Genomic DNA, 16,072 nt, shown 5'->3' with positions numbered 1-16,072 from the left:
ATTTTAAACATGGAAAGCCATTAAATAGAATATCTATCAACAAAATAAGTTGCTTCAGATTGCTACAATTCATTTGAGCTTGATGAATGGCAATAAGCAGTACCACTGCAAGCCCAGTTGCGGCAGAACATCCTGTCCTGTGCCTGTACTTGCATGAGGGCGCTTGTGTCACTTCTCTGTGCCATAACAGGAGAAGTGGCACTGGAAGCATGTTATAAACTGGACTGGGAATGCTGTGGTTTGCATTTCTTTTTAATCTGAAATTAGTCTTCTAGTGATAAAATTGATCTTGGAATGGTGACAGAATCAGTTGTTTACAAGTCCAATCTCTGGTCTTCTTTCTCTATGCTGAGTGTTAACTGCAGGCCTCCCACGTACACTGTGTGGGAGGTGGCTGGCTAGACTCCTTGACAGGATTAAAATTGCAATTAAAAGTAGCAGTTCAAAAAAAAAAAGGTAGTGGTTCCATAAAGGAAGTAATACTTCCTGGGGGTATTTGTTACTTGCTCTTCTGACTGACCACTTTGTCCAATTTTGTAGTTATGTGTAAGCACAGTGATTGCACAGTTGAAAAGCAGCTTTTTCAGGCTTTGACACTTTATGTATGGTTTGAGAATTTAAGATTCTTTATCTAAAGTGATTTTCAGTGTAGAAAAGTAAAAGCCAAGAATAATATTACAATGTATACAGTAACTTGAAAATGTTTATTTTCAAGTTGCTATAGAGAGGCAGTTTGGAGAGTTTCTGACAGCAAGATGGGTATTTGCTTGACTGGAGAGATTTCTGCCCAATACTAGTGTTCCCTCAGACAGTTACTGATTACTTTGTCAGATGTGCTTGTGTTGAAAATTATTGAGATACTGAAATTTGTTGTGTTGTAGCTGTTGGTATTAAGTCATATTTGGATGTCAGGTTAGGATTTCTTCTCAGTAATGAAGTTTAAATACTAATTCATCGAATGTTGAAACTAAATTTTTCTTGAGATTGTTTGGATGGAGTGTTCTCACATCTTTTCATCAAAATGGCAGTGACCTAAATGAATTACGTGCATTTGGGTGATCCTTTTGCGCTCTCTTTAGAAATGAGACAAGACGTTGATAGCATGATGATGTGGGAAACTGTCACTTTTTTCTTTTACTAATGTGCTAAAATATACTTATTGCTCTACAGATGGCAGAGCAGTTCAGTCCTGTAACAGAGACAAATGGTAATTAGGAAACCCAAGAAAGGAATAATTTGGATAGTGTTTTGTGTCAATGATAAGTATTCCAGTAAACTGAATGCACTTGAAATACAGACAAAGGCAAGAGCCTGAATCAGTCTTAAAAAGATTCTGGTCTGAGGTGGGATGGTTGATTTGAGGCAGTGGAAAGACTCTGGTAGGCCCAGGTGTGGTTGTGTAGCTCCTACCATGTGGCAGGAGCCAGCACACAGAGCTGAGCAGGTGCTGCTGCCTGGATTGCACAGTACAGAGCTGTCCTGCAGCTGGAGACACTGGCATTTAAAAGTGCTGTGTGGTGTGAGAGGTGATGCACCACTTTCTGTTCTTCTTGCTGGTCCTTCTGCTTTCCAACTAGTGGCATTTTGGTTGTGTTCCCAGGAAGGCTCATGGGAGTGGGAGTAGGTGGTGTGTGAGCTGTGTTGTGTTCCAGTAGAATTGGGTTGGTCTGTCCCTGTTGGGAAGGCTTGAGGTATTCTTGCCTTTTCCCCAAAATCTTTATTTATGCCTGATGAATTGACAAAATTATCTTAATGCTGCTTACTTAATGCATTCCAGATCAGCTCCATATTTTGTCTTGTTGAATATCTTGGCCAATAGCAGGTATTTCTTCAAGACTTTTTTTTTAACATGGTTATGCTTTTGTTGGGCTCTTCTGTTGAGAGACACCAAATGTAACTGGTGCCTCCAAGTTTTCACAGCTGGCACAGAAAAACCTGAGTCCTTTATGACTTTACAGAGCTTCATTTTTGTACAATATATCCTTGACATGGTCCTAAAATGTCCTCAAGGGTCTTTTGACCCTGATGAAGGCTTTCCTAATTACAATTAGATGAATCTTGAAACTCTAACAATATTGATGGACACAATAATAGAGAGTTTTGAATTACCTTAATAATACTCTGTATAAATAACTTTTATTCTAGTTTGATTATTTAAAAATTATTATAAATAATCATTAAATCAGTAAAAATTAAAATTTTGGTTTTGTTTTGTTTTCAGTTTGTTAATTCCTAACTTGCATCAGATAAAGAGCTAAAAAACCAATTAATTATTTCACTGAATAAACTTTTCTAAATAATACAAGATAAGAATTGTCAGTATATGATGCCAAATTCTGACAAATCACAGTACTTTAACATGTTAATCAAATGTGGGTTAATGGAAGAAAGTGTATTATTTAAATATTATGAAAATCAATGAAAAATTCAATAAGCAGAAAAGTTTTATGCATAGGACAAAAAATGTTGTACCAGAGCTTAGTTTCTCTGTTAACATGATGGAGCTTTAACTTAAATGATACTGACAGTGTCTGCACCTTTAACTCTTACTCTTGTCGTGGGTTCCTATTACAGTGAAAAAAAAAAGAAACAAAAAGGCTTAAAAGTGTCAGCAAAAGTATACTTTAACCAGTACAGGTTCTTTAAAAGTGAGTGCAAATTCCAAAATACAGGAGGAAATCTTCTGTGGCATGTATTGTCTTGTATGCAGAACTAAGATCCAGGCATTCATGTGCAGTAATGATCTGTTAAGTGTGATGATGGTATGACCAATATTGATATTTCAGTGATCTGCCCCAGCCCTGGCTGGCTGCAATCCTTATGGAATGCCGAGTAAATCCATCTTCTTGTTTTCAGCACCCTCGTCCCATGTACATTCCTTTCATCTGGAAATGCCTTTAACCAATAGTCTCAAGTTACCCAAAGGGAATACTAAAAAAAAGAGGTCTTCCACATCAGTGAGCTCTCAAGGGACAGAGATACAGTGCTCTGTGCCCATAAAGGAGAAATGTTTTGAGAGTCTGAAGGAGAAAATAATAAAGAACATGATTGAGAAGGACAAGCATTCAGAAGTTGGTAAACTACAATACTTTTTGTTTCCAGTGCTTTAGATAATAAAAATAATTGTAAAATGACATTAAAAATAATTGTATTGTTTGTATGTTTCTTATTGTGTGCTGTTAGGATTTTTTTACAATCTAATGACTTTTACAAGAAATTATGTCATCAGCCAGTCACTGGCTTTATGTGATATATTCTTCAATTTGCAGGTGCAGCTAGAATGGAACGAAAAGGAAAACTGGAAGAGAAGAGTTCTTCAACATATGGTATGTAGAGAGCAATATTATTTTTATGAAAAAAAGAAAAATTCTCTAACACTTCCTATCTGAAGAGCAAATGTAAAAGCATGAAAAATCTCCTGAGCCCAGCTGCACTTTTTGTTTAAGGTCTTAAAATGAGTTTTTATGTATATGACAGGTTTTTAACAGAAGAACAATTTGTAAGTTAAAATTAAAGTGCCCATAGCAAGGAGTTTGGAGGATCCTAAAGTACCTGTGAGAGGCCTGCTGCCTCTGGTTTTTCATTTGATTGGGGTTATTATTTAGTAGACTGGGTAACACTGGATATTTCATTGTACTGTCAGATTTTAGATGGGAGGAGCAAACCAGGGTTACTAGCAAAACAGTTGGCAATTTGTGAAATAAAATACAGATTAGGAAGACTGTTTTCATCCTGTGTTCAAAATAAAAGATTAGAGACTGGCAAGAATTCAGAAGTGATTCTGCCTTGTTTTTCCAGGCAGTAAAAGTTTTGTCTATGTGTTTCCCAAGAAGATAAGACTGCTCCAGTTTGTGTGCAGGAAACAATCCAGGTGTTGAGGCTTATTTTTTGGACCAATTTCTTTGTTATTTGTCTCACTGCTGATAACTTAAGAAATTATTGTGGAGTGAAAATGTGGGATGTATTTCCTATTTGTATTTTGTAATTTTTGGGGAATTAACAGGATAAAAAGAATTTTTCAGAGTCAAAGTGCTTGTCCTCCTGTTACATGCACAGTGGTTAAAAGTGAACTGCAGCATAAAAAATGTCAAATTCGAGTCAGAATCAGTTTTCTGTGAGGATGCCACTGTATAGTGCAGAGTGCTGACAGCAGCAGCAGATTTGTGATACTGAAATTTCCTTCAAATATCTTTCTGTAGGCCTAATATGTGTTTTATAATTGGGAATTTTGTACTTGGGAAAGCTTTTTCTCTTGCCCAAATCTTTTTGTTATAAACTGTAAGTAAAAAATAAGTCACAAGCTATTTATGTGATGTTACATATTTTATGTACTTCGTTTTATTTTTTTCTGCCTTGATATCTTACCTGGAAATACTTAAAATGATAAAACATTATTTGTCAAATTATATTTCTTTGAACTATTATACCAGTAATTAATAAGATGTGTGTCCAAGACATCATGTAAATTAACTGAGTCATTTTGATCTAACTAGACAACTAGAGCACTTGATTTTGAATGCCTTGTTTGGGTTAAGCTGCTTTAAATAGTTAAATTTTTATTTCAGGTAAAAAGAAAGAAAAAGAAAAGGAGAAAAAGGAGAAGAAGGAAAGAGATCATAAACCAAAACAGAAAAAGAAGAAGAAAAAAAAGAAGAAATCCAAACAGCATGGTAAGTTCAATTTATATTTTTTAAAGTAAGTAAAACCACCCAGTGCATTTCTAGCATTAGACAGTAAAACTTGTTTGTAAACAATATGAATGTAAAATTTCAGAAATGGCCAAGAGTAAATTTTAGCCTTAAATATGAAAAGGACACTTGGGACTTCTTTTTTCTTGCATTTATAGCCTGACTCTCTCTATGTGATAGACACACGTATTTCATAGATGTTTTTTCTTCTTCAAAAAGATATGCTTGATGTTTTGATCTCTTTAAATTCTTCATTTGGAGCTCTTTACACATGTCATACCTATTTTGCTTGGACGTTGAAATTATAGTGTCTAATTTGTTGCTACATCAGTGGTTTGCTGTATGCAATGCAGCCCCTCTTTAACAGTTAATCCTTCACAACTGAGGTTGGTGTCTCTCTTATAACAGCCTTGTCTGTTGCCTCGACAAATGGGGATTACATTTTGTGGATTGTGTTACTCTGTCCAAAATTTGTGCCATAACATGAAAATGCTTCCAGATCATGCAGTGCTTTAGTGTGAATTGCAATATTGTAGGTTTCATGTACTTCATCATCTTTATACTGGAGTAATATAATTTTAAGCTATAAAGTTCAATTGCTTATTTTACTTAAAATCACTGGGAGCTTCTTACTTGTATTGTACGGATTTGCAAGAAGATATTGATAAATGCTAGATATATGCCCATTATTGTTTGGTTTTATCTTCTTGTGGTCATAAGGTATTTTTTTGTGGGCTAGGTTGTTGTTGTTTTGTTTTTTTGTTTTTTTTTTCATCTTTTTATTCCTTTGTTCTTTTTGCCAGTTTGTCTTGAAACAGCTGGCAGAGGTAGCATAGAGGCTTGGCAGAGGTTTCAATTTCTAGGAGCCTTATCCAGTGTTTGTAAATATGAGAAGAAAATATGCCCAATGCCTAAGCAAATAGAAATCTTAAATCCAGATGCAAAAAGCAGTGTGAGTAATACTTGAGCATTTTATTCTTTGCAAATTCAGAGAAAGATATTATGGAACCCATAGCAGGAAAACTGTAGTGATAGGTGAGAGCAGGAATGCTTCCTGCAGAAGGATGAAAGTGCAGTAATCTGATTACTTGCTTATATTTGAAGTACTAAATTTTAAAAGAAGTCAGTGGGTAGCTACTGATAATTACTGAGTAAAGCCATGGGCATGCTCAGGTGGGTCCAGAGGAAGGCAATGATGATGATCAGAAGGCTGGAGCACTTCTGCTGTGAGAAGAGGCCTGAGAGCCTGTTTAGGCTCTCTTATACAAAAGAGAAAGACCTTATAGCAGGCTTCTAGTACTTATAAGAGACCTACAGAAAGGACTGGGAGGGACTCCTTAATAGGGAGTGTAGTGATAGGGCAAGGGATACCAGTTTTAAACTGAAAGAGGGTAGATCTAGATTAGATTAGAGAAAGAAGAAAATATTCAGAAGAAAATATTTTTTGTGGGGATGGTTAGCCACTGGAATGGGCTGCCCGGAGAAGTTGTGGATGTCCCATCCTGGGAAGTGTTGAAAGCCAAGTTGGATGGTCACTGAAAAACCTGGTCTGCTGGAAGGTGGGAAGAAACAGGATGATCCTTAAGGTCCCTTCTAACCCTAACTATTCAATGATTTGCAGTTACATGACTTTCCTAGGACAGTCATTAGGAACAGGCTTGGAAACATGTTTCTTGAGACTATTGCAAATTTAACGAGGAAGATACAATGCTGGTTATTAAGATAAATGTCAGTACCAGTGTATGACCAGCAGGCAGAAGCAGGCGATGTCTGTGCTTGTGTGTGTGCTAGAACAGCCTCATCCTGCTCCTCTTCTCTGGCTAAGCAGGAAGATAATGCAGAGATGTATAAGTACAGTGGAGATTCCTGCAACAGGTGGGCTCAGACACTGCCCCGTAGCTCCTCTGGATCCCAGTCTCTCAAATTTCTGTGCCTGCAGATATGAGCTCATAGGGCAGCAGCCCCACTGCAGTACACACAGTATCACTTCCATGTGCATTCTCACACACTCCCAGTGTTGGCCAGGACTTCCCAGAGCCCTCCACCCCAGCTCTCCTGCATAGAGAGTCACTTCATTCAGAGCTGGCCCTTGCAGACCCACCGACCCCTTGCTCCCAGGCCATTTCACCTGCTCGTCAGCTGGTCCAGCTTGATCCGTGCAAGCAATCAGACACTTGGACTGGCTGCAGGTGCTGTTGCAGGAGCTCATGGACCGCTGTGGGCAGAGATCCCTGGTGTGGGGCTGGCACTGTTGTCACTGCATTCTCTCTGAGTGCTGGCAACACAGACCATGTACTTGAGCCCTGAATGGAGGGCCTCTTACTGAGGTGAGAGATGGAAATGAGGTTTAATAAAAATTACAGAATAGTTGAGGTTGGAAGACACCCCTGGAGGTGCAGTGGTCCAACCCCCTTGTTCTGGTTGCCCAGAATTATATCCAGACAACTTTTCAGTGGTTCCAAGGAGGGAGACTTAAAACCTCCGCGAGACAGACTGGATGCAGGGCATGGCCAGGCAAGTGTACTGACCACAAAACTTTATGCATATGTGGCTTTTTTTATCCTGTTTTCCCTGTTTTCTCCCCATAATTGTTCTTCCCTAAATCACTTCAGTCCATCCATTTCCCCACCTTTACTTTCTTCTCTAAACATTTCATAGTAAGCCATTTGCAAAGCCAAAATTATTTTCCCCCCCACAGCCCTGCGGGCTGCAACTGCCCTTAGTCCCGAAGATGATCCAAAGATCTGCTGTAGGTAACACATCCTGATGGGTTTCATGAATGGATAATGGAGGTGATTGGCACTTCTGGGGAAGTCTGAGAGGGGCCTGGCCAGGGAGGGTTTGTTGTTTGTCTGCTCATCCTCCTCCTTTGGGCCTGTGTATGTATACTTTCCTGGGATGCTCCCTAGCCCATCCCAGAACCTGTTGGCCCATTGATGTCTCATAGGATAGGCCTGGGAATATCCAAAGACAATTTCCCTTGGGCTCCTGTGCTCCTCTTCAGGGGTGCAAACAAGCTTTTATCACTTAAACTGACAGGGTCATCTGTCGCAGTCTGGTCTGGTGGTGAAGGTGCCGCAATCTTCCTCGCTAGAAGCATCTTTAAAAAGATAACTAGATCAGTGGAGGCATAGGCACTCTCAGGTGGAGAGTGATTCAGCTTTTTGTGCACCCTTAGGTGCAAAGTGATTTCGCTCTTTGGTGCACTGTCAAGTGCAGAGTGATTTGCTCTTTGAGGAGCTGCCTGAGCAGCAGAGCCGCATTTGCCACCCCAGGTCACGCAGGAGTGAAAGCGAGATGGGGTCTTTCCGATCTCCAGGAAATCTTCTTTATTCCACAGATCCAGAGCAGGAAAGAACCCTAGAGCCCCAGGCAAATGGGATTATATAGGGTAGCTAGGGGTGGGGTTTCACAACTTGGCCAATGGGGAGAGGAATGGGGAATGGGACTGATAGGGAAGGATCCAAAACGGACCAATTGGCTTGGGTAAAAAAGAACCAATGGAGTGTAACTGATAACATATTTCTTCATCATTAGGGGGTGGTGTTTTTATTCTGTCTGGTCTAACTGCACCTTTCCAAGGGGGCATGTTTATATTATTGTCAGGCTTCTCTCTAGGGAAGTGTGTTTGTATTAACACTGTCTGGCTTAACAGCTTCCACAGTCAACTGTGGTTGCATCTAGGTAGCAAAGTTGGTAGTGCTGCAAGCAGACTTAAGGCAAAAGAGAGTCACCAGCAGCATCTCTAAGGACAGCAGAAGGTGCAGAATGAATTGTTGAAAAATGACAACTGCATAAGGAAAAATTACCCCTGTATACATTCAGAGATGGGGGAGTTATGATTGCTGATGCTTATCTATCAAACTTGATTATGTTTCTCACTGGAATTATTTTAATAAAATGTTACAAAGAGTTTTTACCATTTCTTATTTATAGTTTCATTCTGATACTTCAGTGTTGATATTCTTTGCTTGTCAACATAATGCTGCAGTAAAATCTATACACTATTTTTTAATTATTTTTTGCATTTGTTGTAAATTGTACTTTTGTAAGAGCAACTTCTTTTAACTTTTCAGATTATTCGGATTATGAAGACAGTTCTGTTGAGTTCCTGGACAGGTGCTCCTCTCCCTTAACACGGTCCTCGGGCAGCTCTCTGACGTTGCGCAGTATGTTCTCAGAGAAGAACACTTCATACCAGTATCCAAGAGCCATCCTGTCCGTTGACCTTAGTGGAGAAAGTAGGTTGAATGAACAGCAAATTTCAGTTTATAGGTTTAATTTGTTAAGAAAGAGAATTTTAAAGGAAATAATTTGGTTTATGTTTGGGATTATAGCTATAAATATGGTGACTGATTTATCCTTCATCTGTTTAAATCAAAATGCTTACACTCCTCAAGCTGTTCTGCATTGTACTTGCTTTGGTTAAGTATTGCTACTCTGCGTGTGAGGAGAAAACGTTAAAGGTGCTTTGCAGAATTCCTCTTGAAATCTCGTATACCAGTAGTGTGAGAGCGATTTTTTTGCTGATGCAGATTAAGATTTTTACATGTCAAAAATCCCTGTATTTCTTTGAATTATTGTGTCTCTCCACACACAGTTTCACATGTATTTATTTCTATTAGACCTTTCAGATGTGGAGTTCTTGGATGATTCTTCCACAGAGAGTTTGTTACTTAGTGGTGACGAATACAATCAGGATTTTGATTCAACTAACTTTGAAGAGTCTCAGGATGAAGATGATGCTCTCAATGAAATTGTTAGATGCATTTGTGAACTTGATGAAGAAAATGGTTTTATGATTCAGGTAAAGAAGTTTGGTGTGTGGAGTTGTATTTTCCATGTGAATGTTTTGCTTGTGAAGGTGCCCCTTTGATCTGTCACAGACTGGAATTATGTAGAGAGCTGTACATAAGCATCTTTGTTTTGCACTTGGTTTGGCTCTGTTCAGTGGATTCAGAGCTGTTTCTCTAGGATGAGGTTTCTCTAGCAATTTGGTACATAGGACAAATTGCTAGGTGACCTTTTTCTTTATAGCCAGCTGATAAATTTGGAATAAAGTATCCTCTGCTGCACACAAATCATTGCTTCTGGTCCCCAGACCATCCTGTTTATACAAGCCCTCCTGGCTTGACCCTTGTGCTTTGCAGTACCACTTGTAGAAACCTCTCTGCTCACTGTCAATGTCCCTCCTCTGTGTGTGATGTCTCCTGTGCAGACACTAAATACTGTCAGTACTGTGATGTGTGTTTCATCTTTAGAGTAGCACTTCTCACACTGGATATCACTACCAGGTTTTAGAAACTGCTGAGAATTTACATCTAAACTTGGTATAGATAAAAGGGAAGAAGAGTATACCATGTCTGCACAGCATTCAGGTGTTGATGGATTGCAACTCCCTCTGCTTATTACTTTGTACTCCAATGAGGAGAGCATTTTCCATCCATGAGTAATTTCAAGTCTTTTTTCTCAAGCAATTTATAATGCAGTGATTAAATCAGATGTAAAAAGCAGTAAGGAAGAACTCAGTTGTCAACAACTTCAAAAAGGTCATGAACCTCCTGTGTTTTTTACCCCCATTCAAAATCAGGTTTGTATTCAACTACTGCGGTGGTACAGTTCCTGTTGATAGTGTGGAGCCCTTTAGCTGAGATTTGAAAGAAACAAGTATGGCTGTCATGTGTTTGTGGATTTACTCTTCTGGAACTGACAGAGCCCTGGAAATGAAGGGCACACAGGCTGTGTCGGGGAGCAGACTGAAATGCAGTGCTGTGTTGGAGGAACTGAGCAGGAGTTCAGCTGTGGTAACTGGAAAAATGGACTGGTGTAACAATCTTTGGAGACAGGAGGGGACACTGTTCTGTGTTTTGAACAGGTTGATGCTCAAAAGCATGTCAAAGCAAAGAGAATATATTTTCAACAGTGAGCCAGCAGATATTTAAAACACTGGCAAGCACAGAGTTGAGAAAGGGAAATATCTTTATAAGAGGTAGTTTCCTGCCTGTTTTTTGAAGTCCAATGGCAGCCTGATTTTTTGTCTTCGTGCTTGTCTCACTGAGAGCAACCAGTTTGCTGTTTCTAGGCTCTCATGTCTTACCACTTCTATTTTGCTCTCCTGTTCTCTTGTTTCTCTTCTTCATTTTCTCTTAATTTTCTTTTTCTTTTAGATTTTCCATTGGTGCGATATTAAAAGCACATCTTTCTAGCGCACTGGAGAGATGCTTTGTAAATATAAATAATTAAACTGAAGAGTTTTCTACTTTTCACTGTTATGCTGTAATGTATTACATTATCTTTCTACTTTATTACAATATTATACTCCTGTCTGTGTTTCACTACTAAATATGTAGGTGCTAAAATACTGAATGTTGTAATAAAATACTATTTAATATTACATCTTCAGTTTCTTTTTTTTTTTTTTTTCCTTTTTTTTTTTTTTTTTTTTTTTACCCAGTCTGGAGTTTGTGGTTGAGGTAACTTTCAGATCTAGTGCTCTTTTTTTAGCTTGATGTCTTTGTCTACCAAACACAAATTGCCCAACTAAAATAATCTTGCTCAAACCAGCTATTTAAATTAAAGTGCTGTTCTCTGCATTTTGATGATGCAAGAAGTAGCTTATGAGTTTTTGCATCTACTTGTCTCAGTTTTAGTTTTTGCTTTTGTTGTTTTCTTTTCTGACGTCAGTGTGAAGAATGCTTGTGTTGGCAGCACAGTGTATGCATGGGACTGTTGGAGGACAGCATTCCAGATCAGTACATCTGTTACATCTGCAGAGATCCACCAGGTACGGATAAACCACCTTTATCTGCAGCCCTGCTTGGGATTTTTGAGCAGACATGTTATGAGTTTGCTTGAATTGTTCAAGCTTTGTCTGTTTTGTGTTATGTGTGATGCTTCATTGGGGCAAGTGATTCTAAGTTTGGCTCTGAGCAGAAACTTACTTTTATGTTAGTAACATCATGGTCAGCTATGCTAAATCTTACCAATTAACTCAGTCACCGTTGTTGTACTTGTTGAAACTTAATTCTCCCCAGACATTAGCACTTTTTTATGTCAGTGTAGTCTGGAAAGCCTTTCTAAAAAAATGGCTTTTGTTCAGGGATCTGTTTTGCCAATACTTGGAATCACATTTGTTCACTTAAATATTTTCTTAGAGGAAAAGGACTCAGTACCACAGTACATTCAAACATGCTGCGAATGGCATTTCATAGTAATTGCAATTTTATAATGTTTACATTTGCCCAGAACTGTGTAAAAGTGTGGAACTGAATGTTTAAAATATGGAAAAATCTAGGACATCTTATAGTAAACCATAGTGCACAGACAGCATATGTTGAACTTCAGATAGGTCAAATTCATAAGAACTAGGAAAAGTATTTACTTTTAAACTGAATACATTTGGTTAGGAAGCTGTTAATTTAAAAATTATTCTGTAATAACCCCATTTTTCTTAACAGTTACTTGAAGAAAAACTAAAGGATTTGGAAGAAAATTTTTTGTATTTTGTTCCTACAATTGATACAAATGCACATACCTTTCTTCTGGTGAAATATCCAGCACTCCAGCTGTTTCAAAAGGGCAATGAGACTACAACCTCAAATTTACTTTAATTCTAAATTTAAGAAGTGAATTGTGAAAATTGTTTGCAGAGTTTTTATTAGCTGTTTTTGAGATGAAATATTAGGAAAATAGAGCTGGTTCCATATGCCCCAGTGTGAATCAAAACTGGTGGTAGAGAGTCTTGTCTGGTAGTTCTGTGTGGTGTCTCTTTAAGCAGCCCAGCTTTTTCTTACTAAACACAGCTAATTTGTCTTGTGCTCTTTCCCTGCACTGTATTAGGTACTTCGTTTTCCCCTGCTATGCAGAGTCTGTGTCCCTAATTTTTATCTTCTCTCCCTTCCTAACCATTACTTCTTTTCTTTCTATGTCAGGAGAAAAAAGTCATTCTCAATGTCAGTATTTTAAAGTGTATTGGGATAATGGGCAAAAAGGAGATAGACAGGGTATTCTCCTGAAAGGTATGAAGGGCTTCCATCAACCCGTTCTTTGTTCTGTCTATGATGATAGTATGATTTGAAATTGAGTGTAAGATATTGCCGTCAGTCCGTCTGGGTGCCTTGTTGTAAACAATAACATTGCAATAATAAGCATTATGCATTTCTAGTTTTGGGTGGGCATTTTGGTTTATTTTGTTATGGGTTTTTTGTTTTTTTTTAATTTTTTTTTATTTTTTTTTATTTTTTTTAAATTTTTTTTTAGGTTTTTTAGTAATTATTTAGCTACTGTAGAAGCCTTAGCTAAATAATCATTCTTGCTGGTTGGGTTAAGACATAACAGGGGAGACCTGAGGCCCACATACATCAATACCCTCTGTAGAAATCTTTTGAAAGGCACCTCAAAGGGGAGTGTTAGAGCTCTGCTGTCAGATAACTTTAAAATATCTGCTTTTCCTGAAGCCTTTTCCTGGCTTCTGATAAATAGATATTGACTTCAGTATTGAACCAAAACATTTGTCTTTGAGAAACAAACTGGGTGTTTTGGATATATCCATACAGAATCCACTCTCTAACTTTTTTTTTTGGTAACTTAGGCTTTCTTAAAAAAAAAAAAAAAGTAAGTTGCAGTACTTAGATAAATAAAATGCCAATGTAAACTTCTTTTTGGTGGTTATTTTTTATTTTGATAACAGCATAGATCTTAATATCATATAGTTTGATTGCAAGGCTGATTAGTTTTTAATTTCAAATGCCATTTAGAGGGATCTTAAGGTTTCAGGCTTATTTTTTTCTCATAAGTTTTAAGACTTCCTTCTTAATCTACAAAAACTGAATTGTTATATATTAATAGCAAAATCTTGAGTCATCCTTTCATGGATATTAGGACATATTTAGGCAAGTATAGCACATAATTATAGCACTCTAGTTGTAAATATAATTCTGCTGTGGCTTTAGATGGCCCTCAATTTGTTTATTGCTTACCCCAGGACAGAGGTGGAGTGCCAAATACCTCTATGACAAAGACTGGCTAAACAATGGACACATGTGTGGATTATCATTTTTGAAAGAGAACTACTCTCACCTTAATGCCAAAAAGATCGTGTCAACACATCACCTACTGGCAGATGTATATGGGGTAACTGAAATACTACATGGATTGCAGCTGAAGATTGGGATACTGAAGTAAGTATCACACCAGGGTTTATTTTCCAGCTTTCTATATTCAGTTAGCAGAGACTACCATTATTCCATATGCATTTTTCTCTCACACTGAAGTTCTTTCTTGTGTAATATTTTAAATAACTCAAGTGCGAGATGTTCAGCACCCTCAGCTTCAGGAGGGTAGGTGCAGGAGCTGGGTGTTCAGCACCCAAGCAGATCTGGTCTGTTGGGATTATTGGTGATTTTTTTGGTAAATTTTGTGTTAAAGGAACATTCTAGATTTATCTTAAATTGGCGAATGACCTAGGAATACTTCTGGTTTGATAATCATGCTTACCAGTAGCTAAGATCTAGGAGAATTGGATGCTTAATAGTTCAGTGCTCCAAGCGGTGTTCTCTGTAACTTGCTTTTTTTCCTCCCCTTCATTGCAGAAATAAGCATCACCCAGACCTTCATCTCTGGGCTTATTCAGGGATGAGAAAAGAACAAGAACAAAGAACTGGTGGGGTAGAGAAAAAGTTAGTGACTTTGCAGGATGCTGTTAATCCAGCTGAAAGGACGTGTCATAGTCAAAACCACAAAGAGCCACCCAGTATACCCCAGAAGATGGAAGAAACATATATCACAAGTGAGCACAGTTACCAAAAACCACAGAGTTTTAGTCATGACTACAAAGCAGTCACTGACCCTATGAGCTCAGATGATGAAGACACCAGTAGCTTTGAGGAAGATCAGGAATATCACACAGAGAATAAAAACTGTTTACAATATTCTTTTAAAGATGGTGGCATGAATGAGCAGGTAAGTATCAGTCTTCATCTGGGAAATTTTATTTGGAAAAGTATGGTCAGTCTGATAAAACTGAAGTGCATGCAGGTATTTAAAAATGTTTATTGCTGTAAGTCAACATATTTGTCATATAAGTCAGCAGAAATCACTACAAGCAAACTCGGGTCACTGAAATAGTTCCAGGTGAGGTATGTTCATTTCAACTGGTGTATGAAATACAAGGTATGGTTTAAGGTATTGTCTATGCTAAAAATTTATTCTCAATCTAATGTTTTGAGAGAAAGGAAACCCTATTCTTTAAATGTAGAGTCTCGGAAATGAACTTAGGCGTTTTTTTAATAAGGTGAGGAAAATGGGGCAGGTTCCCCTTTTTCTCTCAGTTCAGTTGTCTACATATGTTAGGGGGTTTTTGTTGTTTGTTAAACCAAGGGGTTTTTAATTGTGTTTATTATTGTACAGTATTGTTTTAATAGCAGTGCTAGCTAGAATGCCATCCACAAGTAATGAATTACTGACCAACTAATTTCACCTTGTGTGCAACTGCTTTTCAGTCTTCTATATTGCATATTTCTTCTAATGAAACATTTTTAGTCAAAATTATATTTTGCTGTTTAAACATCTTTCTCATTTTTACGTTAATGGTTTGAATCCATTATTTGGTGGAAAAGGTCTGAAACTTATAATATGGTTTTAGTGAACAGTTCTCTGAGCAAAAAACAAAGAGACTCAAACCTTTGTGTTTTCTACAATACCAACTGTATGAGGATAAATCATCCAACTCAGCCCCTGTTTGAAGTCCAGTTTCTGGTGTGGAAGAAATGAGTATGACACATTTTTTCTTTTTAATTTTAGTTCTAAATGTGGCATGTAAGCTGTATAGTCTGAATGGGGAATTTCTGGCTCATTCTGATTAAAAATACCTGTTTCTATGCTAAATTTGCTATACTGCACAACTATATTCAGGTTTATAGTTGGGAGGCATGCAGCAGTGTCAAATACTCTTGTCTTCAAACAGTAGTTTAAATCATCATTGTAAACAGTATAAATAGTGTAAAGATATTTAGAATGAAAGGAAAATATGCATGAGCAGTCAGACAAAACTAATATTTCCTACAGAGTCAAGCGTGTATCTAAAAAGCAAGGTGCTCTCTGTTAGACACTGTCCCAAACAGATCTCTTCTTGGTTTAAAAGTGTTCTTTTCTTTAGGGACACCTTAATCACCTTTCCAGTAGTCAGCCTTCCATATTAAAATAAGGCCTTCTGCCTAGACATGATAGACATGGAAAAGCTCTCCTTGGATTGTCCATGAACCTGTTGGCACTTAGCTTAAAATCGAAATTGAAGGACCACTTTTAAATGATCTGACTTCTCTGTAAGGTGCCTTTTCTCCTCTCATTGTCAAAGTTCGGTTGGGACTTCGAATCTTCCTTTCTAG

At 37.7% G+C, this 16,072-nt stretch overlaps 1 protein-coding gene across 8 annotated transcripts in view; it reads left to right on the top strand.

Moving 5' to 3' along the window:
* PHF20L1 (PHD finger protein 20 like 1) overlaps positions 1-16,072 on the top strand; it is a 56,893-nt gene that overhangs the window by 32,712 nt on the left and 8,109 nt on the right. For 6 of the 8 annotated variants that reach the window (XM_040087584.2, XM_040087591.2, XM_040087576.1 and 3 more), the window contains 8 exons: positions 2,857-3,075; positions 3,270-3,326; positions 4,566-4,670; positions 8,765-8,929; positions 9,314-9,495; positions 11,373-11,472; positions 13,672-13,867; positions 14,279-14,648. In XM_040087584.2, the coding sequence (XP_039943518.1) occupies positions 2,857-3,075; positions 3,270-3,326; positions 4,566-4,670; positions 8,765-8,929; positions 9,314-9,495; positions 11,373-11,472; positions 13,672-13,867; positions 14,279-14,648 (1,394 nt within the window). The remainder of the gene's footprint in view (positions 1-2,856; positions 3,076-3,269; positions 3,327-4,565; positions 4,671-8,764; positions 8,930-9,313; positions 9,496-11,372; positions 11,473-13,671; positions 13,868-14,278; positions 14,649-16,072) is intronic. The other 2 variants (XM_040087598.1, XM_040087605.2) reach the window with 1 other exon arrangement.

Source organism: Hirundo rustica, chromosome 1 (assembly GCF_015227805.2).
Source record: "Hirundo rustica isolate bHirRus1 chromosome 1, bHirRus1.pri.v3, whole genome shotgun sequence".
NCBI lineage: Eukaryota > Metazoa > Chordata > Aves > Passeriformes > Hirundinidae > Hirundo > Hirundo rustica.
Note: the sequence above shows the minus strand (reverse complement) of the source record. Positions and strands in the feature narration are given on the sequence as shown.